The sequence below is a fragment of the Mus musculus genome, chromosome 10, assembly GCF_000001635.26.
Source record: "Mus musculus strain C57BL/6J chromosome 10, GRCm38.p6 C57BL/6J".
NCBI lineage: Eukaryota > Metazoa > Chordata > Mammalia > Rodentia > Muridae > Mus > Mus musculus.
Window position 1 is genome coordinate 87,519,364 of NC_000076.6, and position 17,035 is coordinate 87,536,398.

Here is a 17,035-nt window from a genome sequence, read left to right on the forward strand (position 1 = left end):
ATCTATGTATGAGTGTCTGTCGTCACATATACCCAGGAATCAGATCCCATTACACATGGTTGTGAGCCACCATGTGTCTCTGGGATTTGAACTCAGGACCTCTGGAAGAGCAGCCAGTGTTCTTAACTTGTGACCCATCTCTCCAGCCCTAGATTTCTGTTTTTAACTGGTGTTCAGAGAAAAGAGAAGGGTCATCACTGTGTTCTCCTAAGAACAAAACAAATCAAAACACAAAAAAGGGAAACAAAAAAACAAAACAAAACAAAACAAAAAATAACAAAAAAGGTCATGTGCTTTTTTCGAAAAGGAGAGAAAGAATATTTTTAAAAGCCAAGGCTTTGGTCTTGAATCAAACATTGTTTGAATTACAGCTGTGGATTTAAATGTGTTGGGCAGCCATTGCTTTGTCTATACAGAGTAGAGGAATTGTCTGCAAGATGGATGGCAGGAAGAAATAAAACCTCATATAGGAAGAGCTTGGCTTGGTGCTTAGCGCACAGTGTGCATGCAGATAAGGCCTCATCACTGCTGCCTGGTGTTTAGCACACAATGTGCATGCAGATAAGACCTCCATCACTGTTGCCTTCATTCATTTCTTCACTTTCACGCTGCAGGTTCTTTTGGTGACATTGCCCTCTGTAGTATACGATAACAGAGTGACATTTCTAAGGCAGTCCTGAGCTGAGTGCACATCCCATTTCATATCTACAATCTGGAGAGCAGTAGTTCTCAACTTCCCTAACACAGCAGCCTTCATTTTTGTTGCTACTTCATAACTGTAATTTGCTACTGTTAGGAGTTGCAATGTAAATTTTTTGGAGCTAGGAGTTTGACAAAGGGTTGTGACTTGCGGGTTGAGGCTGTTGCTCAGGAGAAATGCTGGACTCAGACAGGCAGGTTGAAATTTAAACATGTGCTCTGGTAACTTACCACAGGGAAGATTAATAGATATCTAAGCATGCCTTTTGGACAGAAATTATTCTTTCAGTATTGATATTCTTGGGATTCAGGAGAAAGTCGGTTGCATTATGGAAGTTCATGAAATCCTAAGCAATGCCCCTAGACGCACATTTTAAAAGCAAAGACACTGGGGTATTGGTAGGAGTGGCTGTCCATCCAATGAGGAAGCAATCCATTTGCTTTGAGTCTCCAACTTGAAATGTTGTCTTTTTTCTTTTGGCAGATACTTGTTTATTAGATCAAGGGATTGTGGGAGGGGATGGGGTGGACTCCTAGTCCCTTCTATTATTGACCTGCTCCCTCATAGTTCATTAACTTTGCCTGGGTAATTATTAAGCAGGCTCTGAGTCCCCTGATGCCCCCGACTTCTCTGTCTTTCTGAAATTGACCTTCCTGTACTTTCATACTTTATTTCTCTGCTAGCAATGAATATCTGCCTTCAGTTTCCTTCTCCGAAAAATGGGGTTCTGACATGCCACCTTCATGTCCACTTGAGACCACTTCCCAGTACCTGGTACTCAGCTCACTCCTCGTTCCTGTTTCTATTTGCCCCTCCCCTGAGGCTTAGTCCTATCTGAACTTGCTTATTTTGCCTGACCACTAGAATGGTGCAGTGCTGATGGGGAGGTTGCTTGCTTCTGCTGTAGTCCCAGTGCAGAGAACCCCACCACTACACACACAGAGCAAATGCTCCATGGCAGTCTGTTGTTTCATTTCTTTTCTTTCTTTCTTTCTTTCTTTCTTTCTTTCTTTCTTTCTTTCTTTCTTTCTTTCTTTCTTTCTTTCTTTCTTTCTTCCTTCCTTCCTTCCTTCCTTCCTCCCTCCCTCCCTCCCTCCCTCCCTCCCTTCCTTCCTTCCTTCCTTCCTTCCTTCTTTTTTTAGACAGACATTTAAGCATTAGCTTCCATTTATGCAGTGTAAATGGTGAGAACAGCCCCGACTGAATACCCAGAGCATCATCTCGTCTGTGTCATTCATGCACATAACATATCTCAGCGAGGTGGCCCTTCTGTCCTCTTTGCAGAGACCCAGCCACCATACTAGTACCTAGAGAACTGGCTGGATTTCAGCCCCGATACCTCCGGGCTTTTGCTCATGTTCGCCTCATAGGGTCATCTGGGTGGTTGCCTAAGGAAAAGTATGTCATGGAGACTAACTTGCTTGGCATTGAATAAAAGGTGAGTTGAGAGTGGAGCGTGTTTAAATTGCAATCCTGCCTCTATTTCTGTGCTTGCAGGGAACAGTCATCCTTAATTGCTATCCTCCATCATCATCATGATTATTTCTGGTTTTTCTCTGGTTGCGGAGAATCCATACTCCAGGTATTCCAATGTCTCAGCATTGCCAGGCCTGTCTGAGCGTCAGGATGTAGGTAGTCTGGGCTCTCTGCCTTCTATTCTTGTCCAGGATACTCTGCCAAAAGAATCATGTTGTGGCTGCCACCCCTCCCACAAAGCCTCCCGCTTGGGTCAGTCCAGGACTGGAGTTGGGTATGGACTGTTCATGTCTATCCACTGCTACGTCAGGGCAACACCCACTGAGAGTGACCTTGTAGACTGCAGTGGGAGACACCCTTCAAAACCTCTCCTCTCCTGTCCTGAGAGCCAGGTTAAAACCATCAGCCCCGCATCCTGAGTGCAAACTTTTCCTAACCCTGCTGCTAAGCTAGACACCTCACTTACTGAGAGCCAGCATGGCAGCTGTTGTCCTGGAGAACGGAGTCCTGAGCAGAAAACTCTCAGACTTTGGGCAGGTAAGCCTGTTGGGCTTCCACTGCTAGGAGAGAATTGGTTCCCCACATGTGAAAGCAGTCTGGGAAATGCTGGTATTTCCAGTCTCCTAAGGCTACTAAGAAATATGACTTTATTTAGAGGCGAGGAAAATGCCCAGGAAGTCAACTGATGAGACTAGTCTTAACAAGTTGAGGATACAGAAAGTTGGGGATCTGAGCTGCTACCAACATCTGTGTGTCTTTGGGTGGCTCATTGGTATCCTCTGCCTATTGGCTTTATCTTCTGTACACTGAAAGGAAATGGCTGGTCCTTAGTCACCTGGGGTGGGAGTCCCTATCTCTCCAGGGATACTTATTCAATCCTTTCTTCTGGGTATCAAAATGACAAGCTTGTAAGAAACTGTCCTCTTTCGGCTTTCAGGAGGTGATGTCGCATGAAGAGAATTTGGGGGGGGGGACTTACTCAGAACCAAGGAGGGAGAAATTAAACAGAGAGGGAAATGAACAGGAGTTAGCCCGGAGCCTGAAGCACCTTGGGGATTATGCTGGGGGTGGAGGGAATCCATTGTCCTCCCTAGGGAGGGCTTGCAGAACATGTTCTTTTCTGTGATATTTGTACTTTCCCCAGATTGCAAATCATGGTTTGTACACTGAGATTCAGTCTCTGGAGGTAATATGCCTTTTCTAGCTTTTCCTTGGACAGGACTAAGGGGTTGAGGGTTGCCTGGAGTCAGAGAAATTTGTGTTAAAGAAGGTTGATATGAGGGTCGGGCAGATCAGCCCAAGGATTCTGGCTCTACCCTATTTTAAGCTCCTATATTGCAGGCTGCACAGTCCCTTGGCCATCTGGGGAGCTCAAGACAGAAATCTGGGAGTGGGGAGCTAGGGGGAGTGGCTTATAAAACACTTAGATGTTTGTGAATCTACAGATTGTTCCTACCAAAAACAGGGACACTCGAAGAGGGTCCAAACATGTCCTGGTATAGGCTCAGCATCAGAAGCAGAACATTTTCCTTCAAAAAAAAAAAAAAGAATACCCCACCCCCATATTGTAGGATTAAGATGAAAGCAACTGAACATCGACTACGAATCTCTTACTACATTTCCTAGAACATTTGAAACTGCTGATGTGCTTTTGGTCAAAGTTGGTTAGTTTGTTCAACAGAATGAGTCTTGAAGAGCAGGAAAGACAGACAGCAAGGCAGATGCTGTGCTTGGTATAGCTCACTCATGGGAAATCCACCACACACACAGTCAAGACAACAGGCGTGTCGTATTTGCGTATGTAAGCTATGTACTGAGAAGTTGCTTGGCTAGGATGAGGGGGTTGCTTAGTGTCTGTAAAATTGAGGTGGGCTGCTGGGATAGCTTAGTTAGGGCATCTTCTAGCTCTGTCAGTCTGCAAGAGACGCATGTATGCATTCTTAGGATTTTCAATTATATTTACGTGTGTGAGGAGGTGGAGCATATGCAGAAGACAGAAGACAGTTTGGAGTTACCTCTCTCCTTTCACAGTGTGGGTCCTGGGTATTGAACTCAAGTCATCAGGCTTGATGAGCAAGTCCTTTATCCACTGAGCTCTCTTGCCAGGTCTGTTTACATCCCTTTAACACGTCTAACCTAGATGAACAGTATATATTTGATTTAATTCTAATAAAAGGGACATTTCAGGGAGGAGCCACTGTTTGTTGAAGGCGCATAATAGGTCAAAGCTATACCCACCTAACAAGCATAAGCAGTCTGATGGAGTGAGTGATTTAACACCTTCAGTCACCCAATAGATCAAGAAGCACCTACTGTGTGCAAGTCACAGCAGTATTTTTCATTTGTAAAACTAATTTATTTCAGGAGATAAATGATAAAGGAACTAACAGAATAAAAGCATCCTATAGCTTCTTATAGAGACAAGTGTTGTGAAGAAAACTTAGGCAGAGGAGAAGGATCAGGGTGGAGCTCAGAGCTAACCAGCAGGAGAGACAGGGCAGCCGGTGCTCAAATCTAATCCGTTTCCTACAACCAAGCAAACACAGTGGATTACTGGAACATAGCCTCCTGTGGGAAAATGCTGATGCGGACACATATGTCTACACCCTGCCACAGAGAGACACATGGCTTAGGATGATTGCATCTTGCTTGTAATAGTTCTTCAGTGTAGATGTATGCAAGGGGCTTGTGACCACACGAGCGTATATCTCCTGCAAGCTCCAGATCACCAATATTGACCCTGAAACACCCTTGACAGAGCATATTGCCTATAAATGTGACATATGATTATTTCCAGAGATAATAGAAGAGAACAGTCAGGATTTATTGCTGAATGCATTGCTCAGTGATCAAAGCTCTTCACTCTATGATTCCTCATTCTTTTCTTTGTGTAATTTCTTCCTAGACAGTTTTGGAGATATTTTTGCTTGTGTGTCAATCCACATGCCTGTTAGAATCAAATAAGGTATAGCTTCTGAGCCAACAAAAATAATCTATAAAAGAGATTTGCTCAAGGGTCCGGGATTGGCTAGGTAAACCTTGAATTCAGATCCACCAAAGCCCAGAGCACCTCACAAACTCCTCTGAGCTTTCTTTCATGTAAAGTCCTTTATGCTTTGAAAAGAAGGAGCTGTTGTGTCCATCGAGCCTATCACTGGGAAACAGTAATGATGCTGAGAAAGCTGAACATGGGTTCTAAACCAGGCTTTCTTACGTGTTAGCTGGATTGCCTAGGACAAACCTAGGCTTTTCAAAACAGCAGCACCCTCTCACCTCTCATAGCTTTTGTGAGGACTGAATGGTCTGTTCTAGGTTAAACCATGCAAAGAGTGGTAGTAGCCGCTGCCGGTGGCAACATGTATCAAGAGTGAAATGACATGGTTTAGTTCCTGTAAATAAGTGGATGCCCATTCAGGGGCAGATCAGGACAGTGTCACTAATAACAGCAACGTAGGGCCATGTTACATCATAAATGTGAATTTGCAGGCAGCTGTGGGAAGAGGTACAATTTATGTACATATTTATTATCAGTGGTTTTGAAATTTTCCATGGTTAAAATTCATTAACAGAGATTTTGTTGATGAAGGACGTGGGAAAACCTTGTTAGGATAAGGTCATTGTGAAGCACCTGTAGCTATATGCATGTAATGGCAGTGAGAACAACAGAAAACAACCTGGCTCTTAAGAATCATTTCTGGAGAATTAAGGGCCAGTTGCTTGATATTCTCTCTGTCTCTGTCTCCCTGTCTCTGTGTGTGTGTGTGTGTGTGTGTGTGTGTGTGTGTGTGTGTGTGAGAGAGAGAGAGAGAGAGAGAGAGAGAGAGAGAGAGAGAGAGAGAGAGAGAGAGAGAGCTCTGGGTTTCTATTACAGGAATCTTCAACTCTGAACAGCCCTAGTCAGAGGTAGCACATGCCGATATGCACCAAGAATGCCTCCTTTTTCTTGGAGGTCAACAAGACAATAGTGGACTAGAAACAGGGAATTCCTTTGTTGTTTTAAGGAAGCCAGAAAAGACTAAGGGCTCTCTGCTGTGAAAAAGAGACTCATCTGCGCGTGCCTGGGAGGCTTTAGAAGAAAGAGAGGCAGTACCAAAGTAGGTCATGGCTCATGGATAGCATACATAGTCTAAAGGCCCAGTTTAAACACTAACTTCAATGTTAATTGTAGAATTAAGGGCCAGTTGCTTGATATTCTCTCTGTCTCTGTCTCTGTCTCCCTGTCTTTGTCTCTCTCTGTCTCCCTGTGTGTGTGTGTGTGTGTGTGTGTGTGTGAGAGAGAGAGAGAGAGAGAGAGAGAGAGAGAGAGAGAGAGAGAGAGAGAGAGAGAGAATGAGAGAAAAAGAGAGAGAATTCATGTGAATGCAGTTGTAAAAATATATATGAGCCAAAGGCCAACTTTGAGCTTCATTTCTTTGGCACCTTCTATCATATTTATTGAGACAGTTGTCTCAGTGGTCTGGAACTTGCCACACAGCTAGCCTGAATGGCCAGGGAGCTCCAGGGATCCATCTGGATCCATCTCCTAAATCTTGGGACTAAAATTTTATGTCTGAGTTGGCTCTCTCTTTTTTTTTTATTGGATATTTCATTTATTTACATTTCAAATGGTATCCCCTGTCTTGGTTTTCCCTCAGGAAAACCCCTATCCCACCCTCCCTCCCCCTGTTCCTGTAAGGGCGCTCATCTACCCGCCCACCCACTCCCCCCTCTCTGCCCTGGCATTCCCCTACACTGGGGCATAGAGCCTTGACAGTACCAAGGACTCTCTTCCCATTGATGTCTGACAAGGTCATCCTCTGTTACAAATGTGGCTGGAGCCATGGGTCCCTCCATGTGTACTCTTTGGTTGGTGGTTTAGTTCCTGGGAGCTCTGGGGGATCTGGTTGGTTGATATTGTTGTTCTTCCTATGGGTTGCAAACCCCTTCCGCCCCTTTGGTTCTTTCTCTAACTCCTCCATTGGGAACCCCATGCTCAGTCCAGTGATTGGCTTTGAGATCTCCATCTAAGTTATCTCTCTAACCCAGTTCCTTGGGTAAGTTATCTCTCTAACCCAGTTCCTTGGGTAAGTTATCTCTCTAACCCAGTTCCTTGGCGTCTCTAAGCCTGAATCCTGCCATCAATGAAAGAGTGGACTTGTTACCTAATAAAACCCATTTCCTAGACTGCTTTCAAAGTTAAATGAGATTGTTCAAATCAAATGAGGACCTTGATTAAAATCAAAGTCTTTTAAAAATAATATAGTGTTTTTCTTTAAAAATATTTATTTACTTTATGTGTATTTATATGTGCCCAAGCGTGTGCAAGCAGGAGCCCATAGAGGTCACTGGAGGCTCTAGATCCCCAGAACTGGAGTTACTGATGGTTGTTAGCCACCATGTAGATATTGGGAATTGAATCAAGGTCCTTTATAAGGGCAACAAGTGCTCTTAACCACTGAGCCATCCCTTCAGCCCCTACACATTACTATTTTTAGAAGATAGATGATAACATAGTCCAGGTAGGGACAAATGCCTAATTTATTTTGAAGCGTCCTATAATTCTAACTTGCTGATAAATTTGGTACTTCCAACTTTATTATAAGGTTCTGGAAGGAAACTATAAATTTCCTGAACTTAAATATTTTTGTCCTAAGAGTCTTCAGTGTTCTAAAGCCCACTCTTCTAGAATCTTCCCACCATTGCCTCCTGTCCCTGGGATGATGGACCATCCACACCACTAACTTAATTAACTTGCTTACAAGAGAGTAATTGATCTTCACATTTTCTACTCCTTTTGGGGGACATGCTGTGCATTGGTGGGTACATACAGAATGTCGTGTATTATTTTAAAATTTAAGAAAATGTCTTGGCAAACTTTGGAATGCCCACCCGTATTCTGACTTAGTTTGTTCCCTTATTAAAGGCACCCATTTTCTGATAGCTTAGTATCTATGTGTTCCTGTGACTCATTTCAGCAATGAGCTATCACCTATTGCTGCACATGGGACAACTTGATGCTTTTTGCTAAAACACAAAAGGCCATTAACATATGTGCAATAATATTTTTATCATTTTTAAAATAACCCTAATATTCTATTTAAACATATATTTTCTTTTATTTCCCCAACACTTGGATATTATTTGGCCAGGACTAATTCTTACTATTATTTCGAGGTAATGAGGTAAATGAAGCATTGAGAACATGAGTAAAGTGATCTGCTCAGAATGGTTCAGGTGGTAAATGGATGAGAAAGAATAGCACCCAGGTCTTGGATCCATAGCCTACGGATGTCCCATTTTTATTGCTTTTTATATTTTGTCTCCCAGTGTCTTTTTGAGGATTTTTTTTTTTTTTTTGCATCACTTGCTCTTCCTCTAAGAATCTCCTGACTTCTTGTACATGTGTCTGATGGTCAGAATTTTAGCACTGAAGTATGGGCGTATTTATCATAATTCAGGTTTATATCCTTTCAGATATGGGCTAGGGTCTGGTATTAGGGTGCTCATTAAAAAATGTTGATTTTTGTCAGTGACTAGTGACATCAATGCATAATTTAAGGTTCTATAAATTGAAAGCTAACCCAGGAGTGACTCATCCTCTCATTGTTTTCAACTTACTTATTTCTGATCACACTGACTTCCCTGTGGAATACACGTGGTTCACTGTGTTCCAAAGCTTAACGAGCAGAAAAAGGTTATGCTCGTCTCTTCTTGAGAGGTTTTAAGAGAATAATTGCTAAGCTGTGAAAAACATTTTAACCAAGTGATCTAATTATGTAGGAAACAAGTTACATCGAAGACAACTCCAATCAAAATGGTGCTGTATCTCTGATATTCTCACTCAAAGAGGAAGTTGGTGCCCTGGCCAAGGTCCTGCGCTTATTTGAGGTAAGTGTGTAATATATTTCGATCACATTCAGCCTTCCTCTGATTTCTGCTTGATCTATTTCTTCTTCTCTACCCTTAACATCAAACTTTGTTGACTTGCCAGGACCACAGCCTCAAACAAACAAACAAACAAACAAACAAACAAAAACAGAACAAAACAAAACAAAAGAACCAACAACAACAACAACAAAAACCAAACTCCCCTCCTCTACCAGCAATTATATGACAATAGCGCCTCAGCTAAGAGTGGCACTTCTGGTCTACCTCCACTTTCTATAGTGTAGTTTTGCCTGGCTTGAGCTCCGCACAGGTCTCCTGCCTGCTACCACAACTGTTTTGAGTTCATATGCATAATTGCACTGCTAGGTCTGGAAAGTGCTGTTTTGCTTTAGTCATCGTTCCTTTGGCTCTTACAGTTGTCCCGGTTCTTCTGCAATGACTCTGGCAATTTCCAAGGAGGGGTGTGATACATACGACTCATTGAAGGTTGAGCATGTTAGTCCCCCTTTCTCGAAAACTTGACCAGCTGTGGGCTTCTATTAACCACCATCTACCACAAACAGAAGTTTATCTGATAATAGTTGAGAGATACACTGATCTGTAGGCACGATAGTGATACGTTATTAAGTATTGGTTTAATATTATGTCAATTTAGCTGAATAAAAGTAAGGAGGTTCTCCCCTCAAAGCCTATGACTTGCAGACAGACCTTCACAAACACATCCAGATGTTTGTTTTCTAGGCCATTGCAAATCCAATCAAATTGATAATGAAGATCGGCCATCATTATATGACATTAGATGCAATTAACACAATATCAATAACAATGGCTTGGTACTGTGTTTAAAATCCAGAGTGTTTCACCTGTCAGGCAAGTGCTGTAATGCTGAGAGACACCTTCAGCCCTATGGCTCCATTTCAGACATCTAAATCTGCTCTAGTAAAGGGAGTGTATTTAGAACTTAAAACCCAGTTTTCTAAAGTGGTGGTGATAGTTGTGGGTAAATGAATGCCTAATAGCGAGTAGAAGGCAGTGGGGAGAAAAAAAAGGTGTTTTCTGAGGGACAAACTGCTCCTGAAAATGATGTTTTTGTAAAATACTCCAGTGCACTTGCTTAGCCTTTGTATCAGGGAATCACATATTCTTGAGCAGTTGCCCCTTCGGACTGAGTTAGTTAATGGATTAAATAATAATAAATGAAGAAACTGTTGACAATATAATAAACAAACCACAAGCAGAACTGGATGAAGTGCACCTAAGAGGTGTGTGTGTGCATGTTTGTGCATGTTTGTGTGTGTATTTGTGTGTGTGTGTACATTCATGCATGCATGTATGAACTCTCCATGAATTCTTTGATACATTATCCAGATCTCAATTCCTTGAGGATCTCACTGTACCCATCCTGCAGAGGAAGATATGGTACTCAGCATGCTGATTGGTTGGTGGAAGGCTGTTATTAGTGTATATTGATTTTTTTCTCCAAAACACCCTCAGCAGCTATCATGGAAACTCCCCATCCTGGTACAGCTTTTATACCCTTATTAACAGCCTGATAAAATTCATAGTACTATAACTCCAAGTGAGCAAGTTAATCAAGAAAGCAAATTCTTCTACACATGGCACCACACATATATGCCAGGCATAAATCAGGCTCTTGATTTGATATCCATGAAACTCAGAGGTGGAAGCCATTCTTTTACTGTATGGAGGAGGGAGCTGAGGCTCCAAGAAATGTTGAACAATTCACTGAAGATAAGTCAGGGAATGTGCAGGCAGAAGTGGGTTTAAAACCCCGAACCCCAGGCTTCCAAGTCCATGATCTGTCTGTAACACTCACCCTTCTGCCAAACAAAGGGAGCTTGGCAGCGGGAGGAAGAGGGGAAGCTGCTGAGGTCACTGTGCATCTGTGTGTTTCTATCTTTTATTACACCATCATGTTCTGACAAAGTTTCTGGACATAAAAAGTGAAACTTAAAAGAGTAAATAACAGAGCAAATGAAAAAAAAAGACTCAACTGTACAATAAGGCAATATGATCTTTAAAAAACATTCTAGCAAATTCTATATTGTTAAAAAAGCATTCTGACAATCCATTCTACATCTGGATTTTGGAGAGCCATAGTGCACACACAGACACTTGCATGACCAGGAAGCCTGCAGTGGAAAGACCCACTCAATGTGGTCACACTTTATATTTCTTAAACACATTTGACCATGGTACCTTCTTTTTTTTTTAATTTTTTTATTAGGTATTTTCCTCGTTTACATTTTCAATGCTATCCCAAAGGTCCCCCATACCCACCCCCCCAATCCCCTACCCACCCACTGTCCCTTTTTGACCCTGGTGTTCCCCTGTACTGGGGCATATAAAGTTTGCAAGTCCAATGGGCCTCTCTTTGCAGTGATGACCGACTAGGCCATCTTTTGATACATATGCAGCTAAAGACAAGAGCTCCCGGGTACTGGTTAGTTCATATTGTTGTTCCACCTATAGGGTTGCAGTTCCCTTTAGCTCCTTGGGTAATTTCTCTAGCTCCTCCATAAGGGGCCGTGTGACCCATCCAATAGCTGACTGTGATCATCCACTTCTGTGTTTGCTAGGCCCCGGCATAGTCTCACAAGAGTGAGCTATATCTGGTCCTTTCAGCAACCATGGTACCTTCTTAACATCTAGGTTTCAGTATTGTGGTGGCTTAAGTTTTGAGCTCTAAACTATCAGCAACAGCATGTGTGGTGTGAAAGACTTTTCCTGGGGAGACATAACTCACATAGACAATGCAGACCTCTTAGCACATGAAAGACCAAAGTAAAGACTGCAACAAAGGAATTTTTGTTGGGGTCACTATATCAAGTACGGGGGAGGTGTTAGTTACAGGAGCAGGAAAGCAGGAATGATTTAAAAAAAAAAAAGCAGTCAAGCCATTGCATAACCAAGCAAAAAACATCCTGGGCAAATCATATGAGTGACAGCTCTCAAAACTTACAATCCTGGAGTTCACTGCAAAACTTCCTGGTGATCACTGTTCCAGGATACCAGGCTCTTTGCAACTTAGTAGGTCAGAGCACTCTCCTAGCACAGTGGATGCTATAAACCTGAGGGGGACCTTTTAGAATCTTCTGAGTTGTCACTTTCCAGGTCATGTGACTCTTTGTTTCCCTCTAGAGTTTCCAGAGCCTCCTGCTCCCTCCTAGATAGAATCTTTCAGTTTGGAAAAACTGCCATTCAGCAGCCTGAATTTGTGGCACTGAGGAATAGAACCAAAGTGAAGAGTCTATTGTTTAGAACCAAACTCAGTTGATCCACTTGTTATCGAGATGGGCAAAAGGAAGCTTTTAACCTCTTGGCTTAGTTTCCTTAGTTTCAAAGTGAAGGTAGTGGTAAACCTTCACCAATAGGGTTTCCACAAAAATCAAACCAAATCATTTGTGAAAACTAATTATAACAGCAACTGTCATAGAGTAAGTTCTCAATTAGCATTTTTTTTCAAAAGTTGTTGCTGTGTACTGTAGCCTAAAGAACTCTTAAATTCTTGGATATAGGAAAACCTGTTGAAGACTGAGGTTCGTTTGGTTGGAAAGGAAAAGACTCTGTATGGGAATGCTCACCTGTTTGAGGTTGTCCATGGAAGGAAACTTCTAGATATTTGTTAGTGTCAAGACCTCAATGAGTAGAAATACCGGGAATATACTTCACATCATTTACAAGTGATTCTTTAATATAGAGGACAATGGGAGGCGCTCATTTCAAGTATCCCTTCTGTTAAGTTAAACCCCCAAAGAACAACATCAGAGTAAAAACTGTGATCTAAATACACTTTTATTTTTTTTTTCTTTTACAGAAGGTAAAAATCTATATTCTCAATATTGGTCTGAGAGGGAAAAGTATTTCATGTGGGGATAATCACCTATCTACTGATACTTTTCTTATTAAATAGCCTTATAATGACTCTAGGCTTAATGAGCAGCCCCAACACTCAATACTTATAGCATGGCAGTCATACAACTGGATAATTAGCCAACTCTTACTAAATACTCAGAGGACTAAGGAGAGACTCACAGTGATGTACAGTCTCTAGACTAGAATGCGAAGGGTCAGACTAGATCACCTTGTCCTCTGGCCTGCTGAAAGTGGACACTTTCTTGACTTGGCTGCTAGTAGAACATACTAAAGCATGCAGGCATCTCAGAGAAAGAAAGGCCTGTAGTATGTGTGTAGGCCCCTCTTGGATTAGTCAGGATTACGTACCTTCCATTCAACTTCAAAGCCACCACCTCATAAAGGAACCAATTTTTTTTCTCTTTGGGCTTGTAGACTTCAGCTGGTAACTACATCAGAATGCATACCAATGTAGCCCATATTTATTTGTTTTTGTTTCATTTTCCAGTAATTTATTTTTATTAGCTTTGCATCCTGATCATAGCCTCCTCTCTCCTCAGTCCCACTTTTACAAATCCCTTCCCCCCAATACCCCTGCCCTTCTCCTCAGAGATAGGGAGCCCCCCCTTGGGTACCATCCTATCCGGGACATAAAGTCTCAGCGGGACTCTGCACATCCTCTCTCACTGAGGCCCAACCAGGAAGTCCAGGTCGGGAGAAGGGAATCCAATGGCTGGGAATAAGCAAAGAAACAGATCCACAAAAACCCGAGTTGTGCGAGGTCATCTCAGTCATTCTCCAGCAGCCTCATCTAGACTGTTTAATCGGTGGCATCGAAGAGCTTCAGGACAAGCAAGTTGCCAACATCTGGAGAGGCTCAGCTGGATATTGCTTCTGAATTTATACTCCACTTTCGTGGATATGATTCATCTTTTAGAAACAATTGAAAGGAAACTGACTACATTTATTACGCAGATTTCCTGTGCCCTACTCTCGTCCAGGGAACACACTCCTGCCACCCCTCCACTGTTGGATGTAGATTCTGCTGTTAGGTTCTATAGAGACGATGGAGTCACTGAAGTGAGCTAGTCATCCCTCCTTGGTGGCTATAGCACTTAGACTCCTTGCTACCAGGCAATACAAATAGAGTTATCATTGTTAACTTGTGTTACGAAAGCTGTTGTTACTTGCTTTATAGGATTTTATTGGATGATTGTGCTATAATCCATTTAACCATTCCCCAGCTGAGAGTGTTTAATTAGATGACAAAATTTGGTTGAAAGACTTTGTGAATTTTTTTCCCTGAGTTAGATTTCCAGTATTATAACAAATGAAGTCATTCTGTATAAACTGTTGTTTTGTGGTTATTCCCAAAGCAAGGAGCTGGTACTGCTTCCGCTTCTTCTCTTCTCCCCCTCTTCCTCCTCTTCTTTTTCCTCCTCCTCTTCCTCCTCTTTCTCCCCCATCTCTTCCTCTTCCTCCTCCTTTTCCTCTTATTCTCCCCTCCTCCTTCCCCATCTTCTCTTCCTTTCTCTTCTCCTTTTGTTTTTTATTGGGATGGTGTCTCATTAGATAGCTTTAGCTGTCCTGGGGCTCATGTAGAGCAGGTTGGCTTCATACAGAGGCCTCCTGCCTCTACCTCCCTAGTATGCTACCACTTCTGGAGTACAAAGAGCTTCTTGGAGAAAGTGGCTACTTCCAGGGATGTCTTATGGGTGGGTGGTCAAGTTGTCCTAAAGTGTGGTTTGCCTTCTGGCATGTCTTCTACCATGTGCACACACATCTTCTCTCTTCTGTCCTTGTACCTTCTCAAACGGTTAGACAAATACATGAGCTCACCTTGCTTCTTGGCTTTACTGTATCCCTTTCTCTGATTTTTGCCACATACATAAACTTTCTTGCCATTATTTATTAATTTTTATCATGCAGTATATTTTGATCACATTTCCCCATCCCCTCATGCCTCGCAGACCCTCCCCACTTTGCTCTATACAGCATAGACCTTGGTTGCCTCTTAAATTTTAACAGAAGTCAATAGGGGAGGGGATGTGACCCCAGGAAGGGTTCACAAATTCTCTTTCTTCCTAAGCCAAGAAGCATGACCTTGCTTTTTGCTTTGTTTAGGAAATGACCTCTGTTTGCTCATAGTAGCTTTTGAGTTCCAGCTGTCTCTCTGGTCCTCCCTCTGCAGTATTTCTCTGTCCTGCTTGGGGTTTTGATGTTTCCCACACCAGATCAGGGTTCTCTTTGTCTGCAGATCAGGATATAGCTCTCAGCTGCTGTTCCAGCATATGCTGCCAAACCTCTGAAACTATAAGCAAGCTTCTAATTTAAATGCTTTCTTTTATAAGAGTTGCATTGGTCATGATGTCTGTCTTAGTCAGGGTTTCTATTCCTGCACAAACATCATGACCAAGAAGCAAGTTAGGGAGGAAAGGGTTTATTCAGCTTACATTTCCATATTGCTGTTCATCACCAAAGGATGCAGGACTGGAACTCAAGCAGGTCAGGAAGCAGGAGCTGATGCAGAGGCCATGGAGGGATGTTCCTTACTAGCTTGCCTCTCCTGGCCTCCTCAGCCTGCTCTCTTATCGAACCAAGACTACCAGCCCCGAGATCGTCCCACCCACAAGGGGCCTTTCCCCCTTGATCACTAATTGAGAAAATGCCTTACAGCTGGATCTCATGGAGGCATTTCCTCAACTGAAGCTCCTTTCTCTGTGATAACTCCAGCTGTGTCAAGTTGACACAAAACTAGCCAGTACAATGTCTCTTCATAGTAATAGAACAGTGACTAAGACCCACAATCATACACATATGCACAGAATCATTTAAGGGAAGCTGTAACCAGTGGTAAAATCCTGGGGCCTCAGGGGACACAAAGAAGTCTCGGCAGAAAGAGAGCATGTGTCAGGTTCATTACTCTGTTCCTTGTACCCAGAGATTCTGATGCTTTTGTGTTTGATGTCATATTAATGATAATGAAAAAAAATCAACATTTTAAGAGAGCTTACTGTATCCCTGGAAGAGAAGGCAGTGTTTACAAAAGAAAAATGACTTTGCTGTGAATCATGTGCTTTCTTCCTCTGTTCTTCACAACAGAGCTTTTTCATCTATGATTTTATTGTTTCTCTTCCTCAATTTCCTCAAAGGCCAAAAAGAAGGGCCCATAAATGACCTTCATAGGTGGTATTTGAGAGGAGGAGCTATCACCATTGTAGTGACATATGTTCTCCTCAGCATTGCATTGTTTATAACTGGACATACACTGCTTCAACCACAAAAAGGGTGAATTTTATTTTAAGTTTTGGATCTATTCAAGTTCCTGCACCTGCAGTACAAGCTTTGTCCATTTGAATATTGGTATTTATTTTTTTAAGTTATGAATTCATGATGTGTCCTGGTTTTCTACTTAGTGAACACTAACATAGCTGTACTGGTGGAATCAGTCATAGTGTAAAGCATATGTTTTTTAAAGTATTTTTAAATTTGGGAGCCCATGTAAGTGATTCTATATGTAGGTGTTTGTGTGTGTGTCTTAGTCATTGTTATTTGGCATGAAGAGACACCATGACAAATGCAGCTCTTATGAAAGAAAGCATTTAGTTAGAAGCTTGCATAAAGTTTCAGAGGTTTGGTCTAATATCATCATGGCAGGGAACATGACAGCATATGCTGGATCAGTAGCTGACAGCTACATCCTGAAATGAAGGCCCAGAGGGAGAACCTGGGCCTGGTGTCGGCTTTTGAAACATCAAAGCTTAAAAATTGTTTGTGTGAAGATATTTAAAAATAGACAAGGATAGTATTATCATAAAAAATAATACACAGTAGAATTAATATCAATCTATACACAAGTATTACTGATCAGAAAATAGAATATAGGTTCTCTCATGGAGGGTAGAACAGATGATGTTGCCCCTTTGAGAGCAGCGGGGTAAGTAAGATACAGAAACTTTAAGGGGTGAATACTTTCTGGTTCACCATGGAGGCCCCAAGGCATTTAATTTGGGAAATCATCTAGGTAATCAGGGACAAGCATGCAGACAATGTCAGTCATTGCTTCTAGTGGCAAAGCATATGAGGAAAGTCACTTGCCAGTCACTAAAACACTGG

At 42.2% G+C, this 17,035-nt stretch overlaps 1 protein-coding gene across 1 annotated transcript in view; it reads left to right on the forward strand.

Moving 5' to 3' along the window:
* The first annotated feature begins 2,431 nt into the window (after positions 1-2,431).
* Pah (phenylalanine hydroxylase) overlaps positions 2,432-17,035 on the forward strand; it is a 62,343-nt gene continuing 47,739 nt past the window's right edge. The window contains exons 1-2 of the mRNA NM_008777.3: positions 2,432-2,713; positions 8,936-9,043. Coding sequence (NP_032803.2) covers positions 2,654-2,713; positions 8,936-9,043 — 168 coding nt within the window. The 5' untranslated portion in view covers positions 2,432-2,653. The remainder of the gene's footprint in view (positions 2,714-8,935; positions 9,044-17,035) is intronic.